Source organism: Rhinatrema bivittatum, chromosome 19 (genome assembly GCF_901001135.1).
Source record: "Rhinatrema bivittatum chromosome 19, aRhiBiv1.1, whole genome shotgun sequence".
Classification (NCBI taxonomy): domain Eukaryota; kingdom Metazoa; phylum Chordata; class Amphibia; order Gymnophiona; family Rhinatrematidae; genus Rhinatrema; species Rhinatrema bivittatum.
The window spans coordinates 4,941,186-4,965,464 of NC_042633.1; the positions used below are offsets into that span (position 1 = coordinate 4,941,186).

A 24,279-nucleotide genomic window follows, 5' to 3' on the forward strand; every position below is an offset into this window, starting at 1 on the left:
CAACTCAAGTGAGAGATCTTGGCGTTCAAACTGATGAAAACTTAACAATGAAAGCCCACATCAGCAAAATGATCAAATCTGGCTTCTACACATTGTGAATCCTGAGCAGACTGAAACTTCGACCAAACACAGCAGATTTCAGAATGGTGTTACAATCACTAATATTCTCAAACCTTGATTAGTATAATTCCCTACTTCTGAAACTTCCGACCAGTCACATAAAATCCCTGCAACAACTGCAAAATGCTGCAGCCAGACTACTGTCTGGAACAAGGAAATACGACCATATCACCCCCAACTCCGATCACTCTACATTGCTCCCTGTACAATCAAGAATAATCTACAGAGAACTTACGATAATATTCAACAACATTTAATCAGAGCAACAATCTGATGGGAATAACATTTAAACCACATATTCCATCACAAACACTCAGATCACAACATAAAGGCCTCCAGGAAATCCCCAACCATAAGAAACTCTCACCTAATGCAAACAAGAGCTAGAACCACCTCTGTCGCTGGCCCAAAACTATAGAACTCATTGCCTGAAGACCTGCAAACAATAACAGACATTAAAAAATTTAAGAGCGAGTTAAAAACATGGCTATTCACTAATGCCTACTGTCTGACAGAAAACAACAGTACACAAATGCGGGAGTGAGGAACTGCACTTCAAGCAGGGGGACCCTGTCTAAATTGTGCTTGTGTAAGCAATGGAGTTGCCGCCAATAAAAAGTGTATTTTGAAATTAATTTCAAGTTGTTGGAACTCTTTGAAGTCAACTGCATTTTCCTTGCAGAAAACAACAGTACACCATGAGTCTGATAAACTCCAGTTAATCATAAGTCTGATAACCAGAAATGTCCTGACCAATTCCCCCTAACCTAACCTAACCTAACCAGTTATGTCTTTCCTTACCTGTCTTTGATATGCACTCTCTGTCTCTAAATGTTTCCCCAACCTCCTTCCTGTATGTATGCCTACCTCATTTTTTCACTATTTATTTATGAATGTCAAACCTGTACACTGTTATGAACTAGTGATTTCCACATGGAATGATGGTATATAAAACACAAATAAATAATAAATACAATACTGTAGTATTTACATTTTGATCTAAGTGTTCATCCATTTTTTCAATAAAAATCTCTCTGTATACACACTTCAGGAATATTTGGTGCAAAATTCAATGGGAACACCAGCTGAGCGAGTGAGAGCTGCTGTCATTCGGGTCTTACGTGTCTTTACTGTAAAATATTTTCATTTTACTTAATCTTTTTGATTGAGGTACAAGTCTTAAACCAGCTATTTGGGCTTTGAAAATTACTAGACACCTCAGATGTTTATATTCCCCCCCCCCCCCCCCGATGCAGCTGACGAAATACAGACCCATGTCAGGGTTCATTCCTGCAACACATCAATTAAGCGCCAAGTTTTCCAAGTGAACCACAGAGATAAGTCTATGTTATAAATGCATCAAAAATAACCTAACGAAATTATTTTATGAGTATAAAACTGTTCTATTCAGGGTGACATGATTAAGTAGAAGGCAAGGAAGGCATTTATTAGCCAGAGGTGCCTGGTCATGAATTATTCTAAATGAGGGTTCCCATATGTATATTTATTGCCTGTGTGTTTCCCTCATTTCTTGACAATTTTGCTGCTGGATACTCATTTCTCATATACCACCCAACTCAGATACAAGACCTGCCCAGAGCAGTTAACAACATAGAATCAAAGCAGGCAGCAAGCAGGATGTAGTTGAGGTCCATAGCAGAGGACAGTACCAGGCAGCAGGGAAGAAAATGGTCCGGGTCCTTAGCAGAGTACCAGGCAGTCAGGCAGGCAGAGGACCGAGAAAGGGCAGGTAAGGAGCGGGAATGAGGCAAGACTGGGACTGGAGCGAGGCACAGAGGAATCAGGAACAAGCAACATGCCCTGCAAGGTTGCTGGAGGACCAGTTGCTGAGGCAGTGTTCTGGAATTGCGGCTGGGCTTAAATACCCAGCCACCCGACATCATCCGAAGGCACCGGCGAAGAGAGTTCCTGCCACGGGGCCAATAAGTACAAGCCAATAAGTACAGAACGGTATTACAATCACTAATATTCTCAAACCTTGATTACTGTAATTCCCTACTTCTGGGACTTCCGACCAGTCACCTAAAATCCCTGCAACAACTGCAAAATGCTGCAGCCAGACTACTGTCTGGAACAAGGAAATACGACCATATCACCCCTTAGCACGTGCCTAAGGAGCCAATGAGGAGACAGAATGGGGATGTCCTTGCTGCAAGCATGTCATGGAGTCGGGCGGTGAGTGTGGCCAGTCGTGGGACATCCTGGGGCTGGCTGAAAATGTTACATTGACACTACAAAGTGGATTACATTCAGGTACTGTAAGTATTTCCCTAGTCCCAGAGGGTTTACAATCTAAAAAGTGAAATGCCAAAAGTGGGAGATGCACATGCTTGTATCGCTTATTCGCGGCAAGCCAATTTTATAAGCCTGCCACATACGTGCACAAGTACTGATGCACGAATATAAGAACATAAGAACATAAGAAATTGCCATGCTGGGTCAGACCAAGGGTCCATCAAGCCCAGCATCCTGTTTCCAACAGAGGCCAAACCAGGCCACAAGAACCTGGCAATTACCCAAACACCTAGAAGATCCCATGCTACTGATGCACTGATGCAATTAATAGCAGTGACTATTCCCTAAGTAAACTTGATTAATAGCAGTTAATGGACTTCTCTTCCAAGAACTTATCCAAACCTTTTTTGAACCCAGCTACACTAACTGCACTAACCACATCCTCTGGCAACAAATTCCAGAGATTTATTGTGCGTTGAGTGAAAAAGAATTTTCTCCGATTAGTCTTAAATGTGCTACTTGCTAAATTCATGGAATGCCCCCTAGTCCTTCTATTATTCGAAAGTGTAAATAACCGAGTCACATCTACTCGTTCAAGACCTCTCATGATCTTAAAGACCTCTATGATATCCCCCCTCAGCCGTCTCTTCTCCAAGCTGAAAAGCCCTAACCTCTTCAGCCTTTCCTCATAGGGGAGCTGTTCCATCCCCTTTATCATTTTGGTTGCCCTTTTCTGTACCTTCTCCATTGCAACTATATCTTTTTTGAGATACGGCGACCAGAATTGTACACAGTATTCAAGGTGTGGTCTCACCATGGAGCGATATAGAGGCATTATGACATTTTCCGTTTTATTAACCATTCCCTTCCTAATAATTCCTAACATTTTATTTGCTTTTTTGACTGCTGCAGCACACTGAGCCGACGATTTCAATGTATTATCTACTATGACGCCTAGATCTCTTTCTTGGGTGGTAGCTCCTAATATGGAACCTAACATCATGTAACTACAGCAAGGGTTATTTTTCCCTATATGCAACACCTTGCACTTGTCCACATTAAATTTCATCTGCCATTTGGATGCCCAATCTTCCAGTCTTGCAAGGTCCTCCTGTAATGTATCATCCGCAAATTTGATAACGTCACTCATCGTATTCCTTTCCAGATCATTGATATATATATTGAAAAGCACCGGTCCAAGTACAGATCCCTGAGGTACTCCACTGTTTACCCATTTCCACAGAGAAAATTGACCATTTAGTCCTACTCTCTGTTTCCAGTCTTTTAACCAGTTTGTAATCCACGAAAGGACATCGCCTCCTATCCCATGACTTTTTAGTTTTCGTAGAAGCCTCTCATGAGGGACTTTGTCAAACGCCTTCTGAAAATCCAAATACACTACATCTACTGGTTCACCTTTATCCACATGTTTATTAACCCCTTCAAAAAAATGAAGCAGGTTTGTTAGGCAAGACTTCCCTTGGGTAAATCCATGTTGACTGTGTCCCATTAAATCATGTCTTTCTATATGCTCTACAATTTTGATCTTGAGGATAGTTTCTGCTATTTTTCCCAGCACTGAAGTTATCTTGCATCGAGAAAAAGAAGCAGATTGGGGGCGGGTCATGTGTGTTCTGTGGTGGGGCCAAGAGATATGCATGCATGTAGCGAAACAAATGTGGCACGCGTCCAGTTCATTTCAGCACATAAGAACAAAAGAAGTTGTCCTACTGGGTCAGAAGCCCAGCACCTTGTCTCCAATGGTGCCAATCCAGGCTACAAGTACCTGGCAAGTATACAAACACTAAGAAGACCCCATACTTTCTCTTTGTCACTTGAATAATAAGTCTGAATAATAGTAAAAATATTCATGGACTTTGTCTCAATCTGAATAGATTAGGAATTTCCTCCATGAATATGTCTCCTTCTTTGTTGGTAACAATCTAAGAATATGGTTCCTCAAGTAAGGAAGACTTACTTTTCACAGCGTGCAGGGCGAGAGGTCTCTCTGAAGTCAAGGATGGGATAAACTATGCCAGAATGAGCTACAGATATCACCCCTAGGGTAAAGTCTCCATCCATGGAGACTGGGGTCATCTCTCGGAGCTCCAGCTGGCAGCCTGATGCAGAATTTACTTCTGCTATTGATCAGGTTTAAGTCTGAAAAATAGTATTTCTAGCCACATATGAATAGCTTGAGGGGGTCTGGGTAAACTGGGGGTGTGTGCAGGCTAAATAACAAGGGGCTGGTCTTGATGACCTAGAGAATGACTGGACAAACTGGTGAACCTGGTCATTTCCTTCATGCACGCATGTTATAAAATCTCCTCACTTGTGCTTTTAAATGCTGACAAGTCTCTGCAGTTAATGTAAATGCTTAAAATTAGGGGCACATACACACCTGCTAATCCTATTTTATAGCATGCATGTGTACCTGCACACAGGATATAAGATTTCAGCGTATTTTACCGCGCACCCATACACACACACACCATGTTCATTTGAAAGTTACTGTCAGGGACTATCCATCAAATCCTAGAGGCAAGAATCTTGGTGTCCCTGTGCCCATTCCTGAATCATTCAGTCCCAATGGATAAAGGCTCTGCACCTTATTGCTAGGAGTGGGGGAGTAGCCCAGTGGTTAGAGCAGTGGGCTACAAACCAGGTGACTAGAGTTCAAGTCCCACTGTTGCTCCTTGTAACCTTGGGCAAGTCACTTTACCCTCCATTGCCTCAGGTACAAACTTGATTGTAAGCACCCTGGGGAAAAGGAAATACCTACAGTACCTGAATGTAATCCGCTTTGAAGTGCTGCAAAAAGCAGAATATAAAATAAATAAATCTGTATACCAGTGTCCTAAGCCACCTAGCCTCAGAGGAATACATTTTGCATCCCTGTGGCTGTCTCTTGACTCATCCAGTTCAGTAGTTAACAGGTTCTATCTCTGTGCCCAGCCCTTCAGCTATCTTACGATAGAGGTGAACGGATATGTATCTCTATGCCTAATCTCTGAACCATCCTAGATTTAGCAGGGTATGTGACACTGTCACAGTCTTCTCAGTCATCCATCCCTGGAGGTGAAAAACTGTATCCTTTTGCCAGTCCCATGAAGCATCTAGTCCAAGAGGTGAAAGGCTTCCTTGTTGAGCACCAAAGAGTTAATCCTTCTATTTCTAAAATGAAAGGAGAAAATACAGGATCTGAGTGCCTCTGCCACACATCCCAGAGGACAAGTCGGGTTGTGGTTATCATCTGACCCCGTAATTATAAGTCACACACCTGCTCATCATGTAATAAGAGAAGAAAGTCACCTGTGTACCTCCTTGTGTTTATTGCACCTGAAGAATTACAGGGGTCAGTGAAAAGTCTCCAGAGAGAGAATATAAAAACCCTTCAGTTTGAAAGAAAGCCCTGTGGCACAGTTATTCATCATTGACAAGCTTTGTCATGACATCTCCTTTCCAGATTTCAAACTGTATTTATATGAGCTTAATCAGCCTGTTTCCTTGGTTTTTACTCTCTAGATCTCAGTCTGCATATTTGAACTTTCTCTGTTTATTTTCTGATAATGTCTCTCCAGTTTTCATTTAATATTTTTGAACTTTCTCTGATTATTTTCGTAGTCTCTTCTCTTTACACGTTATAGCGTGTGTCTTCGATTTATCTCTGTATAAGTTCCATATCACTTTATTATTTTCCTCGCCTTTTTCTCTTGAATCTTCCTTGCTTCCCATGCGGTAGTGATAAAACCAGAGGCTTTGTAAAGAGGGTGAGGATATGAGACGTTTCAGTTGGGTGACTCTTCTGCTGCTCGCTGTTCACATAGGCGAAACCATGGCCTCAGGCTGCCAGCTGGAGCTCCGAGAGATGACCCCAGTCTCCATGGACGGAGACTTTACCCTAGGGGTGATATCTGCAGCTCATTCTGGCATAGTTTATCCCATCCTTGACTTCAGAGAGATCCCTCGCCCTGCACGCTGTGAAAAGTAAGTCTTCCTTACAGGAGGAACCATATTCTTAGATTGTTACCAACAAGGAAAGAGACATATTCATGGAGGACATTCTTAATCTATTCACAATGAGACAAAATCCATGGATATTTTTACCACTCTAGCTATGCACCAAGTGACAAAGAGAAAGTATGGACTTTTGAACCTATTTTTTGTGCATTTTTGAAAATAACGTGATGCATAGTGTTGAAAATAAAATCAGCATATGTCATTTTCCTCCCCAAACCTAAATACATCCCAGAAATTGCCTCTTTTAAAAGTAGATAAAAGGACACATGTTGCAGAACAACACGTGCACTTTTAGCGGCATTATTTAGTTTACGGATATGCATTAATTTGGAATTAATAAGGATAATTTTTGGTCCATTTTGTTCCAAGAGAAAAAGAAAAACGGGCGATGCCTCCAAAAACAGCAAACAATTTCTTTGGCGGATCCCTTTTAAGCCTATGGGGTAAGGAAAAAAACTGCACTTATTTCATTGCAAGGCAGGCCAGGGTAGGAAGAGATAAAGAAGGAGGAATAATCAAGGTGAAGCACTGTTAATCCCAGTTGGCAGCTGCATGGATTGAGAATAGTTCCTCATTTAATTTTTTACCTAAAACTGAAAGCAACTTTGAGCTAGTCACCATTTTAAAGCATTAATCTCTTGGATTTCAGAGAGAGAGAGAGAGAGAGAGAGAGAGAGAGAAGTTGTGATTATGAAGCTGTAAATCAGAGTCAAGGAAACACATTTTAAAAATGTTTGGAAAAGAAAAGAAGGGGTAGGTCTGTTGCCTGTTGTCACGGTGTCACTGTGTAAGAGGAGGCACTGCAATTTAATCTATCTACTGGGTGTGAGGAGCATTCTCTAGGAAAAGCCATTGTTCTTCCCTTCCCCATAATTCTGAACAATTCACAGTCAAGGCCCTGTAATCACGAAAGATTTGATTGAGGCCTGAGCTCCTGCTAGAAGCTGTTGATGAGAGAATTTAGTGAATCTGTGGGTTTTCACCACTGAGGCTCACCTGAGCATCACAAGAGCCTGTGCCTTTTCGATCGCAGACCCAACCTACTGGAAAATGCTTCTGGAAGAGTTGAGGTTACAGAAAGATGATTTATTATGCTTTCTTCTTTATCCATGTTTTTGGGACCTTTTAAAAAGGAAATTTTTGATGCTGCTTTTAGAGGTTTAGTGATAGTCAACATGTAATATTGTTTACCTCGTTCTTGTTTTATGAGCCATGTGTTATTTAATATGGTGATAAATGTGTGACAGTGTTTGTTAATTTATTTATGAAGATACGTACCTAGCAGGAAGCAAGAAATTTGACTTGAGTATTATAATTGTTTTAACAAACAAACAATAAATAAGCATCCTGTCTCTCTCGTGTTTCAGTGCCTTGCTTTGTTGGTCTGCCACTGGGGCTTTCCCAGCCTGCCTGCCCCTCTCATAGTGCCTCGTGGAACTCTGACCACTATTGGTACTGCTTTTCCCCTTTCACAGTGCCTTGAGTGTTATGTCTCTGTTTCTTCTGCTTTGCTCCTGTCTCAGTTGTGTCGAATGTTAATGCCACTGTTAGTGATGCCCTTTGACCCCCGATGGGTACTCTGGGGTTTTGATGTCAATTTGCTTCATGTCATAACACTCACTCTCTGCCTTGTTGTACTGAAGCCACTGTGCTCATTGCCTTACCCTTCACTCTGTGTCTTGTGATTTTTGCCTCACTCCATGCTTTGGAGTTTTTAGGCCGTTGTGCTTAATGCTTGCCTTTCAATATCTACCTTTGGGTGTAAATCAATCAATCAATTAATACATTTATTTATTTATGTATTTAAATCATTTGTTAATCACCTGACCTCTTTTCCCAATCTCTGATTGTAGCCCAACACCCACATTCTCTTAACCCTAATCCTTCCAGCCTGATCCCAGCACTCTTTTGACTCCAAAACCGTCTGCCCTCACCAGCCTGACCCACCATTCTCTGCCAGTACAACCTCAGCACTCTATTTAGCACTTTCTGCTTTATCCAGCCTGACCGCCAATAGTCTCCCCTCCAGCCCAACCCCAGCACTCTCTTGACCCCCAGCAAGAAGTGTCAGCTCTTTACTGTTGCCTGGATTTGCGATGATATGATCCGTTCAGTGTCCAATAGTGTTCAATGCTGCTCCCCCAAGGGGAGGAGCTAGCAATTTGTAATACTCCGTAGGCGGAGTTAATGATCTGTTGTGGGTTGGCTCCCACAGAGTGGCAGTCTGTATGATATCGCACAGCAGTGTAAGGAATAAACACTTAATATAAATTGTTTAAAATCATGAGAGGTCTAGAACAGGTAGATGTGAATCGGTTTTTTACTCTTTCGGATAGTGGAGGGACTGGGGGGCACTGCATGAAGTTAGCATGTGGCGCATTTGAAACTAGTCGGAGAAAAGTTCTTTTTCACTCAACGCACAGTTGAGCTCTGGAATTTGTTGCCAGAGGATGTGGTTAGTGCAGTTGGTGTAGCTGTGTTTAAAGGAGGATTGGATAAGTTCTTGGAGGAGAAGTCCATTACCTGCTGTTAATTAAGTTGACTTGGATAATAACCACCGCTATTACTAGCAACGGTAACATGGAATAGACTTAGTTTTTGGGTACTTGCCAGGTTCATATGGCCTGGATTGGCCACTGTTGGAAACAGGATGCTGGGCTTGATAGACCCTTGGTCTGACCCAGTATGGCATGTTCTTATGTTCTTAGATATTCTTTTTGGGAAATGCTGGGCACTTCTGGACTAGACTGTCCACTGTAAGATACAGGATGCTGAGTCTGAACCATCATGACATACGTTATGTTCTTATAGTCCTTGTGTCCTGAGCAAGCAAGACAACATGTACACCATTGGAGTTCTGGATGAGTACAGAACAAGAGAGAAAAATCTTGGAAAAGTTTTGCCTCGGGCTGATCATGCTACATGCCAAGTTTTTGCAAGAGATGAACCAAGAAGAATTGCCCATTAAAAAATAACTAGTAAAGAGGTCCTTCCCTAGCACTTTTACTCCACTGTCTGACTAAAGCCCATTCCCAAGATTCTCCCAGCAATCTCTGTTTCCCTCAGCCCAATCCCAGCACTTTGCCCCTTAGCCTAACACCAATACTCTCTTGACCCCAGAACTCTCTGCCCACTCCAGCACTTTCCTCTCCAGCCCAACCCCAGGACGCTCTTGTCCGCAGCATTCTGTCCCCTCCAGCCTGACCCCTGACCTTTTTTCTACTGTGACGCTTATAAGGCACTGGAATGATCTACCCCTAGAACTGATGCAGGTGTCTTCCCCAGAAATATTTAGAGATTAATGAGACAGAATTTTAACTGCCCATTTTGTGAACTGACACAGAAATTAACAAGGACCAATAGTAAACACTGAAACAGTCATAAATGCCTAAACACCATTATACAACGACTCAATTCTCAATGCAACACTAGATCAACAAACAAAGCACAGCTAGACATCTCATCAGTCACAACCGCCAAATTCACTACCGTAAGAAAAAGAGCTATATCAATAGCAGGACCTCGCCTCTGGAACTCTCTACCGGAAAACCTAAGACTACAGAACAACACAAAAATATTTAGAAAACTTCTCAAAACCTAGCTTTTCAGACAAGCCTACAAAGAATGGATAGGCTAATCGATTACTCTACCATACCCAAGAATCTTAATTCCCCGTTAAGCACTTTATTACCCACAAGCACCACCCAAGTTGTATACCAGCATCATACCCAGTTGAGCCTATTACGTCCAATTGCTGTTACTCTATTGTAAATTATAAAAAACACGAGACATCACCGCGCGGTGAAACCACTAACTCTTGATGACATAAATACCATGACAATACCCAGCTGTATTAACATACACAGTTTGATGGTTCATTTTTTCTCTTGTTTTTACACCTCCCACAGTTACTTTCTAATCCTCATGTCTGTTCTTATAAACCTATGTTTTTTAATTGTTTTTTGGAGTGAAGGCCTGCATCACCTCCCACAGTTATGAATGTAAACGTTGATCTTCTTTGTAAACTGGTGTTATACCTGTTGTTGTTACACCTGTAAACTGTTGTTATCCCTGTAAACCGGAGTGAAGGTCATACGCTAAACTTCGGTATATAAAAGCATACAAATAAAATTAAGCATCATAATCAGCAGATTTATTTATTTATCATCTTTATCTACTCTAGAAACTCTAGTTATATTGCAACAAATGGAGATGGGGCAAATTAGATGTTCCTCTTGGTGCTATGTTTTTATATTTCTTGCCTTTCTTGTTACACAAGAAATATGTGGTATGCTCCAAGTACCCTCCCTCAAAAAAGCACACCTCTCCTTAACAAGAGATAGAGCCATATCTATTGCAGGCCCCACCTGTTGGAACAAACTACCTCCAAACCTCCGTCTTGAGCCATGCCCCAAAATTTTCAAAAAAAATTAAAGACCTGGCTATTCAACCAGGCTTTCCCAGAATAGGACCCTTCCTGTCATTATCTCTCCCCCCAACTGCCTCGAATCAGATTTGATTTACTTGGCCTTGATTTGTCTACCTCATCTTAATGCTTTTTCAGATAATCTATTTTAACTATTTATTCTACCTTGAATTTTATCGACATCATTGCTTTGCTTTCTCTGTTAACCGTTAAACTTCTTCCGCCTTCTCTCCTCCAGTTATATCCCTCCCTGCTCCAGTTTTTCCCCACCTGTTCGATGTAATTTCTATCTTTTGTTTGATGTAAACCGATATGATGTTCACACAAATACCAGTATAGAAATGCTGTTAAATAAATAAATAAATATGTCTAAATTATTATGTTTTAATTGAGCTATTGACATCATAAAGGTTCTTATTCAGATGTCAATGGTAGATTCCGTAATTTCTCACATAAACTGGCAGCTCAGTCAGGTAAGTAAAAAAGAAGCCCAAAAGTTACATCTGAAGGAGGGACTAGCCATGATCTGAACATCTCTGAAACCTCTTATGCAGCATTGAATTAGGAAGCACATTTTCTTACACTGGCAGGCCAAAAACCTGGTGACATTTGAAAATGTAAAAGTATGTTGTATGAATTTATTGAGAATTTAGAGGATTTTTGGTAGGAAGGAGCGTAGCTAATATCTATTGGCGCCTCACCTTCCTCAGCCCATTAAGGATCCGTTCTATCATTACTCACTGCCATTCATGATAGGAGATAGAGAAAAGGTGATGCAGTGTCTTCATTTGCCTTCTGTCCCCTTGTTAAGTCTACCATGGAATTTTTCTAGGCATGCAGAGATTCCTGGTGGTCTCTTTTGAATCTTGAGTATAATTTCTCAGGTAATTTTCAATGCTAATGGCATATGCTAATCCACAGTTTAGAAGAACACATTTTTATAAAAATCCAATCATTAATCAATCAATAATCCTTAATGAAATTTTGGCCAATCAAGTTTTAGTTACTCCATTCATCACAGTTTAATCAACAGATAATCATACCATTATCAATAAATGATCAGTCATTAATCAATGAATGATCAATACAATATAAATCTGTAGTGAAAAAAATAATTTCATAATCTTTCATAAAAAATGAATGCAGTTAATAATCATTAATCATAATCATCAGTGGATAATAGTCAATAAACAGTGCAAGCTCAATTAATTATGCATCAAAAATCAATAGTTAATTAATATTATCTTTAATGCCAGTAATTATATATTGACTGGTATTATATCTTTATAATATATAATGACTGGTATATTTAATACCAGTCATTATATATTGCCATCAATCAACCATTAATTAAATTATTTACTAGTCACTGATATAAATGTGATGTATGTGTAACATCACTATAATATCACTAGACAGTTATGAGCGTCTGAAATATTTGATTATTTTTGGTTCCTTAGAAACGATTTATGTTTATAAGAAAGGAGCAAGATTTTGCTGACACAACATTTCCCTATGGTGAAACATGATGATGGAAGTCTGGTTTCCTTCTAAAGTTTTCAGATGCGGTATTACCGTGACATATTGGCCATCTTATTTGCCATAGAAGAAATTAACCAGAACCAGCATCTGCTGCCAAACCACACCCTGGGCTTCCAGATTCTAGACTCTTGTCTTTCAGACGTATTTGCACTCCAAGGCACTCTGCAGCTACTGTCTGGAAGGAAGCCAACATTCCCAAATTATAGGTGTGAGGCGCAACGTAATCTTGCAGGAATTCTCGGGGAGCGCCGCTCTTCAATGACAGAGGTCATGGCCAGGATAACAGGGGTTTACAGGATCCCTCAGGTAAGAAATTCTTCTCTTGCTCTCTCTGTCAGTGACCCACTAGCATTTGACTGCATTTTATATACACCATCCTAATTTTTTCTTCATTGCTTCCATGGACTTTCCATTCTTTCATTGCTTAGGGAACTGGGAAGTATAAATCAATAGATCCAATGAGGCAAATCCCAACATAGACTCCAACTCTCCAGATGAAATGAAAACCCTTAAGGCACCATTCAGTAGGGATGTGCATTCGTTTTCAACGCATTGGCAATCCACAACGCATAAGTCCCTATCCGTTGTATTCGTGAGTTCACGAAATGCATCGCGATCCCCCACGAATACAACATATATTAGTTTCATTCTTTTGGCTCGCAGTGATTTCTTAGCGGCCATTTGAAATAGGAGATAGCAAAAACCAGCCCTTTCCTGTGAGTCATAAGTGACCTCACAGCCCTGTCATAGAGTGGGTCAGACAGGTTGGCAAGGAGACCAGAATGCAACCTATCAGAGCTAAGCATTTTTTGTAATGCAGTCAATCGCCGCTCTCACTCAGTGCTCTGTGACGCTATTCCTGATGACGCAGCACTATTTATATGTTAAGCACGCATTGTGCCACGCACTTTCTTGGCGGGGATGATCTGGGGAGATGGTCCGGAGAGGTGGCTGCACTCAGAGTTGGTCTGAGTGTCTCAAATCTATATTCAATTGCTAGCTACTTTGATAGAATTTTCCATTGAAAAAGATATTTGTTCGATTTTGCTGCAGTGCTGCCGCCAGCTAGCCATGCTTTTTTTGACAGCACTTTTGTTTATTGATCTGAGACGGTCTCTCTGTGCCACTGAGAGAAGCTGCTAGCAGTCGCATTTTTCTGCTTATTTTACCCCTTGGAGTAGGTTGCAAGCAGGATTTGGGTGTTGTGGGTGGGAGATATATTCAATTGCTAGCTACTTTGATGGAATTTTCCATTGAAAAATATATTTCTCCATTTGCTGCTGTGCCAAGCAAGCCATCCTTTTTATTTAACTGCATTTTTTTTTTATTGAACTCAGGCTGTCTCTTTGTGCTTTTTTAAGCCAAGAAGACAGTGGACTCACTGGGCATCAGTGGGCCCTGGGCAGTTTTGCAGATTCACATATATATTATTGGGACAACAGTGCTCTCTGAAGCCAAATATGAAGTGGGCCTCTTGGTGTGTGCATATAGCGGTCCCAGTTTTAGTGTACATCCAGGCACAGCCTCGTGGGCCAGTGGGAACTTTTGCAGACTCACGTATATTGGAACAGGGATGCTCTCTGAAGCCAAATCTTTAGTGGGCCTCTTTTGTAGTTACAAGCCTGGTGTGTGCATACAGCGGTCCCAGTTTTGGTGTACATCCAAGCACAGCCTCGTGGGCCAGTGGGCACTTTTGCAGACTCACGTATATTGGGACAGCGGTGCTCTCTGAAGCCAAATCCCCAGTGGGCCTCTTTTGGAAATAATTATTTTAATTATATACAGCGCCAACACATCTATCACTCGTCCAGCGCGCATCATCATCCAGAGCTCTTCCAGCGCTCATCCAGAAATCCTCATCAACCCCTTCTTGGATATTACAAACTCAACCAATCTCTCCTCTAACCAACTACACAGTAACTACAAGCTTCAATGCCTCCCGGTCTCCCAATCCCAATTCTACAACATAGGCATTTTCTCACAGGAAATCCCTTAGCGATTTCCCGTCCAAATACCTATAAATCACTCATACCAATCATGATTTCCCCTCTTACACAGACTCTAGGCCTAGCTCTTTTCTCTTTGATTTTATTCAACGCCCAATCTCTTACAAAAAAAACACTAATACTCAATGACCTTCTACTGGACTCTAATCCGGACCTCTGTGCAATAACGGAAACATGGCTTAAGAATACGGACACCGCACTAATTAACCAACTCCCAACTGATACCCACGACTTCTTCTCTATTCCCAGACAGAAAAAAAGGGGTGGGGGTATTCTCCTGGTAGCTAAAAAAGAGCTGAGACTTACTCAATTCCCAATCTATGCTACTACCAAAATTGAAGCCGGCTTCTTCAAATCCGACCTTCTGCAAATCATTCTTGTCTATGCCCCCCCAGGACTTCTGGACTCAGACGTCTCCCCCATTCTAGAATTAATAGCCACCCACCTAAACCTTGAGTCTCCAGCCATCATATTGGGAGATTTTAACTTACATGTGGATGATCCCTTGCCTTCTACTAACTGTGAATCTTTCCTAAACGCCATGACCGCCATGGGATTCAAACAGATAATCAATAACCCCACACACAGAGCAGGACACATTTTGGATCTCATCTTTGTAAACTCAGGCATCTCACACTCAGAACCACCCATATGCAAATCAGTTCCATGGTCAGACCACGCATTAATCTCCACCACATTTTCGCTGGCACAGTCCAGTATCAAACACAATCCTCAACCTCAATTTACCTACAGAAATCTTTGTTCTTCCGATGAACTACACGAACACCTTGTTCTAGAACTCCCTCGCTTAGACATCTCTACCCCCAACTCAGCTCTCCACTCATGGTCCAACATTACAGAAACGGCAGCAAATAAACTATGTCCTCTGGCAACAAAAAAACAGAAACACAATGCCTACAAAAAACAACCCTGGTTTAACCAAGAACTTCAAAAACTCAAACACTCCCTTCGACAAAAAGAAAATAAATGGCGTAAAGCCCCTTCAACGACCTCCCTCTCAGCTTACAAACTTGCACTCCACCTATACAAGAGCGCCACATTAAAAACAAAAAGGGACTACTACGCTCACAAAATCCATCACCTCATTTTCGATTCAAAAGCCCTTTTTACCTACGTTTCGAATTTAACTCAAGTCAACCCACCAGACATCCCTCTCAACCAAGCGCACGAAAAAGCAGAGGATTTGGCCAGCTTCTTCAGTAACAAAATTTCCAACCTGCAATCACAGCTGAAACCCAACACCATAGCTCCATTCAGCACATACCTTCATCCTTGCAAAGGCTCTTCTATACAAGCTTTCGATCCTATTGCAACATCAGAGACAATCTCAGTTTTGAAGAGAATGAAACCTTCCTCTCACCCATTTGACCATATCCCTTCCAAACTACTGCTACTAATTCCAGATACCATCTCTAAGGCCCTGACTGACATTATCAATTGTTCCTTAACACAAGGAATCTATCCAGATGACCTGAAAATTGCTTCCATCAAACCCCTCTTAAAAAAACCTAATTTAAATCCCAAAGACCCCTCAAACTTTCGCCCAATCTCCAACCTCCCGTTCATTGCTAAGGTAATGGAAAAATTAGTTAACGCCAGACTATCAGAATACCTTGAAGACCACAATATATTACTCCCACCTCAATATGGCTTCCGTAAATCTTTAAGCACGGAATCACTTCTCATATCACTAACAGATTACATCATCATGGGCCTGGACAAAGGTCATGCCTACCTGCTGATACTCCTCGACCTATCTGCCGCCTTTGATACTGTTAACCACGCACTCCTCATAAATCAACTAGCGAACATCGGAATAACAGGCGCCGCACTGGCCTGGTTCAAATCATTCTTGGGAAACAGAGGATATAAAGTCAAAATACATAACAAAGAATCTCAGTTTTATCCTTCCACGCTAGGAGTTCCTCAGGGCTCCTACCTTTCTCCCACGCTCTTTAACATTTACCTCCTCCCTTTATGTCAACTATTAACTAATCTGAACCTCAAATATTATCTATACGCAGATGACGTTCAGATTATCATCCCTATCAAAGAATCCCTTACAAGAACCATAAAAGTCTGGGAAGATTGCCTTCTAAAAATTGACAACCTCCTATCCAGTCTAAATCTAATCTTGAATACTTCTAAAACCGAACTTCTCATAATTTCGCCTGAAAACAGTAACCTCGCCTCAAATCCACCAACCGGCTTTCAAACATCACAAGTGAGAGACTTAGGAGCCATCATTGATAATCGGCTAAATCTAAAATCTTTTGTTAATCAAACTACTAAAGACTGCTTTCATAAACTGCATGTCTTAAAAAGAATTAAACCACTTTTCCACTCCCACGACTACAGGACAGTCCTGCAATCAATAATCTTTTCTAAATTAGATTATTGCAATTCCATTCTTTTGGGTCTACCGGCTTCTCACACTAAACCCCTTCAGATGGTTCAGAACACTGCGGCAAGAATATTGACAAACACAAGAAGAAGAGAACACATAACTCCGATTCTCAAAGACTTGCATTGGCTGCCAGTTCATTACAGAATCTTATATAAGTCTATTACCACCATTTACAAAGCTTTTCATCAACTCTCTCCGCTTAACCTCCAAATCCCATTTAAAAAACATACCTCCGCCAGACCAATCCGAGAGTCCTACAGAGATTCATTACAGGTTCCCCCTGCTAAAACCTTTCACCACACGACTCTTAGAGACAGGGCTTTCTCTACAGCAGGACCTACATTGTGGAATTCCATCCCTCCAGACCTGAGACAGGAACCCTGCCTTCCAACTTTTAGAAAAAGACTAAAGACCTGGTTATTTATGAAAGCCTTTCCAGACAACAATCAAACCCAAAATCAATATAATTAACTCAGAACACCCTTCAGGATAATCAACAGTTTTGACAATCCCATCAATTGTACAATCCCTTTTAAACTGGCAGGCTTTCCCAGTTATTCTTCACTGTTAAATTACTATTTCCTTTTCTTCTGTTCCAAGTTGTAATATGTCCCTGTTTTATTGTAACTGCAATTTTCCCTTCTTTTAGCACTTGTTAATGTTTTTTATCACTTTATTGTTGTTCACTCCTTGTTATTTGTAAACCGGCATGATGCGATTCCCTTCACGAATGCCGGTATAGAAAAAACTCAAATAAATAAAAATAAATAAATAATTGAAATCCCTAGTAGGCAGTGACATTAAATCCATAATGTCAGGGAAAGCTAGACGTAGTCGAGTGATTGGGACTGGCAGAGGAGACACTTCAAAAGGCAGTGACAGCCCCCATTAAAGTTAAAAAGGGACTTGTTCCAATCTAAAATCTCTGGAGGGGCAGACAGTTCCATCTGGAAAAAAATGAAATTTAAAGATGATGCATCGCCACCACCTGCTTCTGACCCTGTAGTTTTGGAGGTGAGGGAAGGGGAGGCTGAGTCATGCCAGACAAAATGGTGACACCCAAAAGCAGCAGTGTGACAGCAGACTCGACTTAGCGTTGACAATGTAGTGCAGGCACTGTTTGCTTCTGATTCCGATGAAGAATCATCTTGTGTGGGATTCTCATAATCAGAAATGGAAGCAGTAACAGCTGAAGAAGGTTTAGGAGGATTAGTTAGTCCTGTCTTAGCCTCCACGTCCGTGCGGCAGAGGAGAGATGAAACTGATGATGAGGAGGAGGAAGAGCAGTCAGTGCAGGCACAGAGTGTGACTGATGTCCCTGGCATTGCTTCTCAGGGTGGACCCACTACTTCAGCTCCAGTGCCAGCATCCACCCCGAAGGCTATAGAGAAGGGATCATGAAAGAAATCTGCGATCTGGAGCCACTTTAAAGTGATGGAGGACCCGCGTTTTGCTCAGTGTAATTACTGTGCCAGGGCTATTAGCAGAGGCAAGCAAATGGGACATCTATCTAATTTTGGCATGATGCATCATATGAAGAGGCAACACCCAACAACAGTACTGCTATCTGGTGATGGTGGCAGTACCAGTCAGGGGACCCCTTTTTCCAGGCAACGTAAAGTGGTTGAAAAGGAGCAGAGTCACCCCACACCCTCAGCCCCTTCTAGCAGTCAGATGGCAGGCCAGCAGCCCCATGCCATGTGGCAGAAGCGACAACCCACCATGGAGGAAATGGGGTGGTGTGCGGTAACCTTATCCCGGGGAAGGAGGCAGGCAGCCTCAAAAGTTGTAACCAGGAGCAGTGGGGAAATTATTTCCCTTGACGACCAGCCCTTGCAGATAGTGGAGAATGTGGGTTTCAAGCATTTGCTGAAGGTCTTAGTTCTAAAATACAAAGTCCCTCCAGAACCACATTTAGCAGAAAGGTCATCCCCAGCCTGTACAACCAGTGTCGCAGTCGCATCCAAGTGCTGCTAGCTAAGGCAGACGGGAGTATGCAATTCACCTGCGATATCTGGACTGCACTGAATGCTGCACACTCTTACCTCTCCTTGAAAGCACACTGGTGGGACCTGGCTGAGGCAGGGAAGGGCAGCAGCTCTATTACAGGCCGATACAGTACAGTGCGCTCCAGTGGAGCACACTGTAAACCCACATTTGGACACGCGTTTTCGACATGCTAGCTTTATCCCTTATTCAGTAAGGGGTAATAGCGTGTCAAAAATGCGCGTCCAACCCCCTCCCCCCCGAAATTAATAGCGCCCGCAACATGCAACTGCAAGTTGATGGCCATATTAATTATTCCCGCACGATACAGAAAGTAAAATGTGCAGCCAAGCCGCACATTTTATTTTCAGAAATTAAAGCCTGCCCAAAGGCTATCGTTAGTTTCTGCTGGCGCCAGGGAAATGCACAGAAAAGCAGTAAAAACTGCTTTTCTGTGCACCGACTTAATATCATGGCGATATTAAGTCGGAGGCCCCAAAATTAAAAAAAAAAAAAGAAAAATGTAAAAAAAAAAAAAGTTTTAAATCGGCCCGCAGCCCGCCGGTCGGAAGACGGACGCTCAGTTATGCCGGCGTCCGTTTTCCGAACCCATGGCTGTCAGCGGGTTTGAGAACCGATGCTGGCAAAATTGAGCGTCGGCTATCAAACCCACTGACAGCCGCCGCTCCTGTCAAAAACGAGGCACTAGGGACAAGCTAGTGTCCCTAGCGCCTCCTTTTACTGCGGGCCCTAATTTGCATAGGCCACCCTCCTGAATCGCGTGTCCAGGAGAGTGGCCTGTGTGTGCGCCGGGAGAGCGGGCGCTCGCCCGCTCTCCCGTGCGTTTTTCTGAATCAGCCTGTTAGTGAACATGTATCAGGGTGGAGGTGGGCTTTACTGCACATCCACCTGATGGACGATGCCCATACCTCAGCCAATATTCTAGCATGAATCAGACAGATGCTGGCGGGCTGGCAACTACACCAGCGAGGCAAGAATCCTCAAGCAGGGTTCTTTGTCACAGACAATGGTGCAAACATGGTAAAGGCAATATCCGATGACCGCTTTCAGAACATCCGAAGTTTTGCACACACTCTGCACCTGGTAGTGATGCCAGCTCTGGGGTTGGATTCCAATCACCAAGAGAATGAATACCTGCATACGTTAATACACAAGTGCAGGAACATAGCAGCGCACTTCCACAGAAATGTGAAGACGTGGCAGGTTCTCCGACAAAAGCAGACTGATTTGGAGATGCCTCACAAGCGTCTCATTCAAGATATTGCCACCCAATGGAATTCCACCTATATGATGCTGCAGAGGTTAGTGGAGCTGCAGACATCCTTTCATGAACTTTCTGGTACAATGGACATAGGTGTGCAGAATCCCCTAGGGCATCATGATTGGTTAGACATGAGTCAGCTGGTAAAAATCCTGCAGCCCTTCAAAGATGTCATGGAGGAGCTGAGTTCCAGAAGTGCCACCTTGGCTGACATCATCCCTATAGTTAATTTTCTGGAGGAAAATTTGGAAGGCTTTAAACAGGAAGAGGGAATGACAGCTGAGGTGCTGCATTGTCTGGACTTTTGGCAGAAGCAGGTGCAAGAGAGATTAAGGCCTTTAACAAACAACCACACATACATGCTCACCACAGTCTGTGATCCCCGTGTGAAAGGGAAACTTACCCTACAGTCCAATTGTCTCTCATTTGTGAAGGACCTGCTGTTAGCAAAAGTTCGTTATCAGGAGCACCATAGGCAGAGACAGATTAGGCATGAAGCAGAGGAGGAAACAGCGTCGGGCACTTCAGAGAGTTGTGCTAGCCCAAGCTGGAGCAGCACTCTGTCAGCGCTCTGTCAGCACTCTGTCAGCCTCCTCTTCAGTTCGCCAAAGGCATGTTGCCCATAAAGAATCCTCTGTTCTGTTATGGGCTAGAGAGAAAGCAGCTGGCATGAGTGACTCTCAGCCCACCCAAGCAAAGGAGACACCAGCACAACTGTCAGTGACACGGTATCTCTCAGAGCCCACAGAGGACATGCAGACAGATCCGCTGGCATATTGGGCACACGTCCACTGTCTGGCCACACCTAGCCAAAGTGGCTCAGCGATATCTGTCATGTCCACAAACCAGTGTGCCCAGTGAACGTGTATTTTCAATGACAGGGGATATCATAAGCCCTCACTGCTCAATGCTTTCACCAGAGTTGATGGACGTGCTAGTGCTTTTGAAAATAAACCTGCCTTTGCTTGGGTTTCCAAATTTTCCCTTTGAATGGCAAGATGAATAAAAGCAATTGAAAGCCTTGCAGCAGCTCCAACTGCCTCCTATGCTCCAGATAATATCAGCACATGTACCTGACCTGAAACGCTGTGCCTGTCCGTCCACTATCCAGGCCGTACGTACCTAAAAGGGCCTGACCTCAAACACTGTGCCTGAGTTTTGTTCTACTATTTCTATTTTCAGTTTCATGTATTTGTGCATCACTTCTTTCCAGAATATTTTTTTCCTGTTTTGCAACATTTGGAATGTAAGAACATAAAAAGCTGGCTTCAGATGTTTGGAGCTTGCATTTTCAATATGCTCAATAGTTTTCATGACCTTCATAATATGGGCCATGTTCCCGAAATCTTTCTTAGATGCCAACAGTAATGTTTCTAGTACTATAGAATACTGGGTGTCCCTACGAGGGCTTGACTTCTATCTTCTAATGCTGTGACTGCCTGTCCGTCCAGGATTTACATCCCTATGAGGGCTTGACCTCTATCCTCGAATGCTGTGCCTGTCCGTCCAGGCCTTAAGTCCCTACAAGGGCTTGACCTCTAATGCTGTGCCTGTCCATCCAGGCCTTATGTCCCTAAAAGGGCTTGACCTCTAATGCTGTTCCTGTCCATCCAGGATTTACGTCTCTACAAGGGCTTGACCTCTAATTCTGTGCCTATCCGTCCAGGCCTTATATCCCTAAAAGGGCTTGACCTCTAACGCTGTGCCTGTCCGTCCACATTTGGAATGTAAGAACATAAAAAGCTGACTTCAGATGTTTGGAGCTTGCATATTTCATATGCTCAATAGTTTTCATGACCTTCATAATATGGGCCATGTTCCCGTAATCTTTCTTAGGTGCCAACAGTAATGTTTCTAGTACTATAGAAAACTGGTGGTAGTTGCACTCTAGTTCATCCTTTGTCTTCCCATAGTTTACAGAGGCACTGTGTAAACTACAAAGTCAACATAGGTTGATATTGTAGATTTGGGCAGGAGATGACATCAGCACTTCTTTTGGTCCTAACAGCTGAACCCTCATTGCAAAGGGAACCCTCAGTCTCTGGCAATTCAAAATACTAATCCTTCACAGCATGAATCCTTAATTAAAACAAACAATTTTCTTTTAGTTTCCAGGGCAGAGTAGAGAACTTCCTACGTCTTGCTCAGGAAGTCATGATCTGTTTGCACATGCTTAAATCCTAACAATTTGTACCATTATACACTCTAGGGGCCAACCCATTCCGGGGAGCCCTTTCCTGCTCAAAGGAAAGCAAACTCTCCCCAGGGTAGCTGGCCTATCTCTTAGTACCTGTTGACCCATGTTGAACCGCTGTTCTCATGGCACCCTCCTCCCCCTCAGCCTTGAAAATTCTCGTTTGTATATCTGCTAACTCCACCAGATTTTAAAAGACCAGCAAGAGCTCACTAGACACCAATGGAAACACCCCACTTTAGGGGCAAACCCATTCTAGAGAGCCCTTTCCTGTGCAAAGGAAAGGGACCTCTCCCTGGGGCCAGCCAGTCTTGCCCCTATCAAAACCACAGGGACTTGACTACCTCCGCTCTGCCAGCCTGTCTTGCCCCTATCAGATTTCTGCCACTCTGCCTTGCTGCCATACACCAGATGACTCATTCAACTCCTTGTGGTGTTCTTGCCACTATCATGATTCCTCAGTGTGTTGGTGCTAGTCTTTCTGCTTGCTATGTTCCCCCTTCATTGTGCTGTAGGCTGTTGATGCCACTTGTCTTGCCGCTTTGCCAGTTGTGCTGCCTTTGAGGGTTCATGCATCTGTTATAAGTGCTCTCTTTTGAAGCTGTGGTGTGTTTTTGACACTCTCGCTGCTGCTTTGCACCTCTGTTAAAGCACTCTTGCCACTCCTGGTACCCCTTTGCCCATTGAAAGTGCCTTAGGCTATTCATGCCAATTTGCCACAGTCTAAATACCTTGGAGCTTTTTTCTCATTCTAATGACTGCTACCCAGATGTTTCATCAGAATTGATAAGAAAACTCCAATTCTACAGCCAAAAATAGGCTGCAAATACTTCCCCCATTGACTTTAATGGGAAATCGGAAAATGAATAAAACAAATCAACAAATTGGTTTCCCCCCCTATGAAATGAATGCAATGATTTGGGTCCCTGTGAAACGAAAACCAAATCGAAACACATTTTTTCCTTCTGCACATCCCTACGATTCAGTAAGCAGAATAATGAAGGCATGTCCACATTTCCAGTACTTGAATTAGATAACTTCCAAATATAAAAAGCAATGTCACTGTGATTATCATTGCCCAACTACAGTTACATCACACAGGATGGGTTAGGTAAGGGAAAGGAGGGGAAGGTGCGGGGAAGGAAAGTTCCCTCCGAGGCCGCTCCGATTTTGGATGGCTCAGCGCGCGTAGACTGGCGATTTTGCACAGCTTTGCGCGTGCCGACCCAGGATTTTAAAGGATACGTGCGGCTCCGCGCGTATCTTATTAAAATCTGGTGTACTCTTGTTTGTGCCTGGTGCGCGAAGAAAAGTACCCCATAGTGTATTTAGATTTTCAGAAGGTTTTTGTCAAAGTCTCCCATAAGACACTGCTTGGGAAATTTAAAAAGTCAAAGGATAGATTAGTAATTGGTTAAATGACAGGAAACAGAGGGTAGGATTAAATGGTCAGTTTTCCAAATGGAGCAAGGTCATTAGTGGAGTACTACTGGGATTTCTACTGGGACCTATGAAGTTGAACATATTCAGAAATTATCTGGAAATGGGAATGATTAAAGTGATCAGATTTTCAGATGACACAAAATGTGTCAAAGGTCTTAAAACAGCATTGAATTCTAAGGTACTGAAGAAGGGTTTTGTGAGACTTGGAGACCGGCCCCCCCCAAGCTGGCCAAAAGTTCCTGGAGGTCCAGCGGGGGTCAGGGAGCGATTTCCCGCCGCGAATCGTTTTCGTACGGAAAATGGCGCCGGCAGGAGATCGACTGCAGGAGGTCGTTCAGCGAGGGTTCCGGCGCCTCGCTGAACGACCTCCTGCAGTCGATCTCCTGCCGGCGCCATTTTCCGTACGGAAAATGGCGCCGGCCATACGCGTATGGCCGGCGCCATTTTCCGTACGAAAACGATTCGCGGCGGGAAATCGCTCCCTGACCCCCGCTGGACCTCCAGGAACTTTTGGCCAGCTTGGGGGGGCCTTCTGACCCCCACAAGACTTGCCAAAAGTCCAGCGGGGGTCCGGAA

At 43.0% G+C, this 24,279-nt stretch overlaps 1 protein-coding gene across 1 annotated transcript in view; it reads left to right on the top strand.

Moving 5' to 3' along the window:
• Window positions 1-6,211: 6,211 nt before the first annotated feature.
• The window catches only part of LOC115081078 (extracellular calcium-sensing receptor-like), a 46,522-nt gene continuing 28,454 nt past the window's right edge, over window positions 6,212-24,279 (top strand). The window contains exons 1-2 of the mRNA XM_029585589.1: window positions 6,212-6,363; window positions 12,379-12,670. Coding sequence (XP_029441449.1) covers window positions 6,212-6,363; window positions 12,379-12,670 — 444 coding nt within the window. The remainder of the gene's footprint in view (window positions 6,364-12,378; window positions 12,671-24,279) is intronic.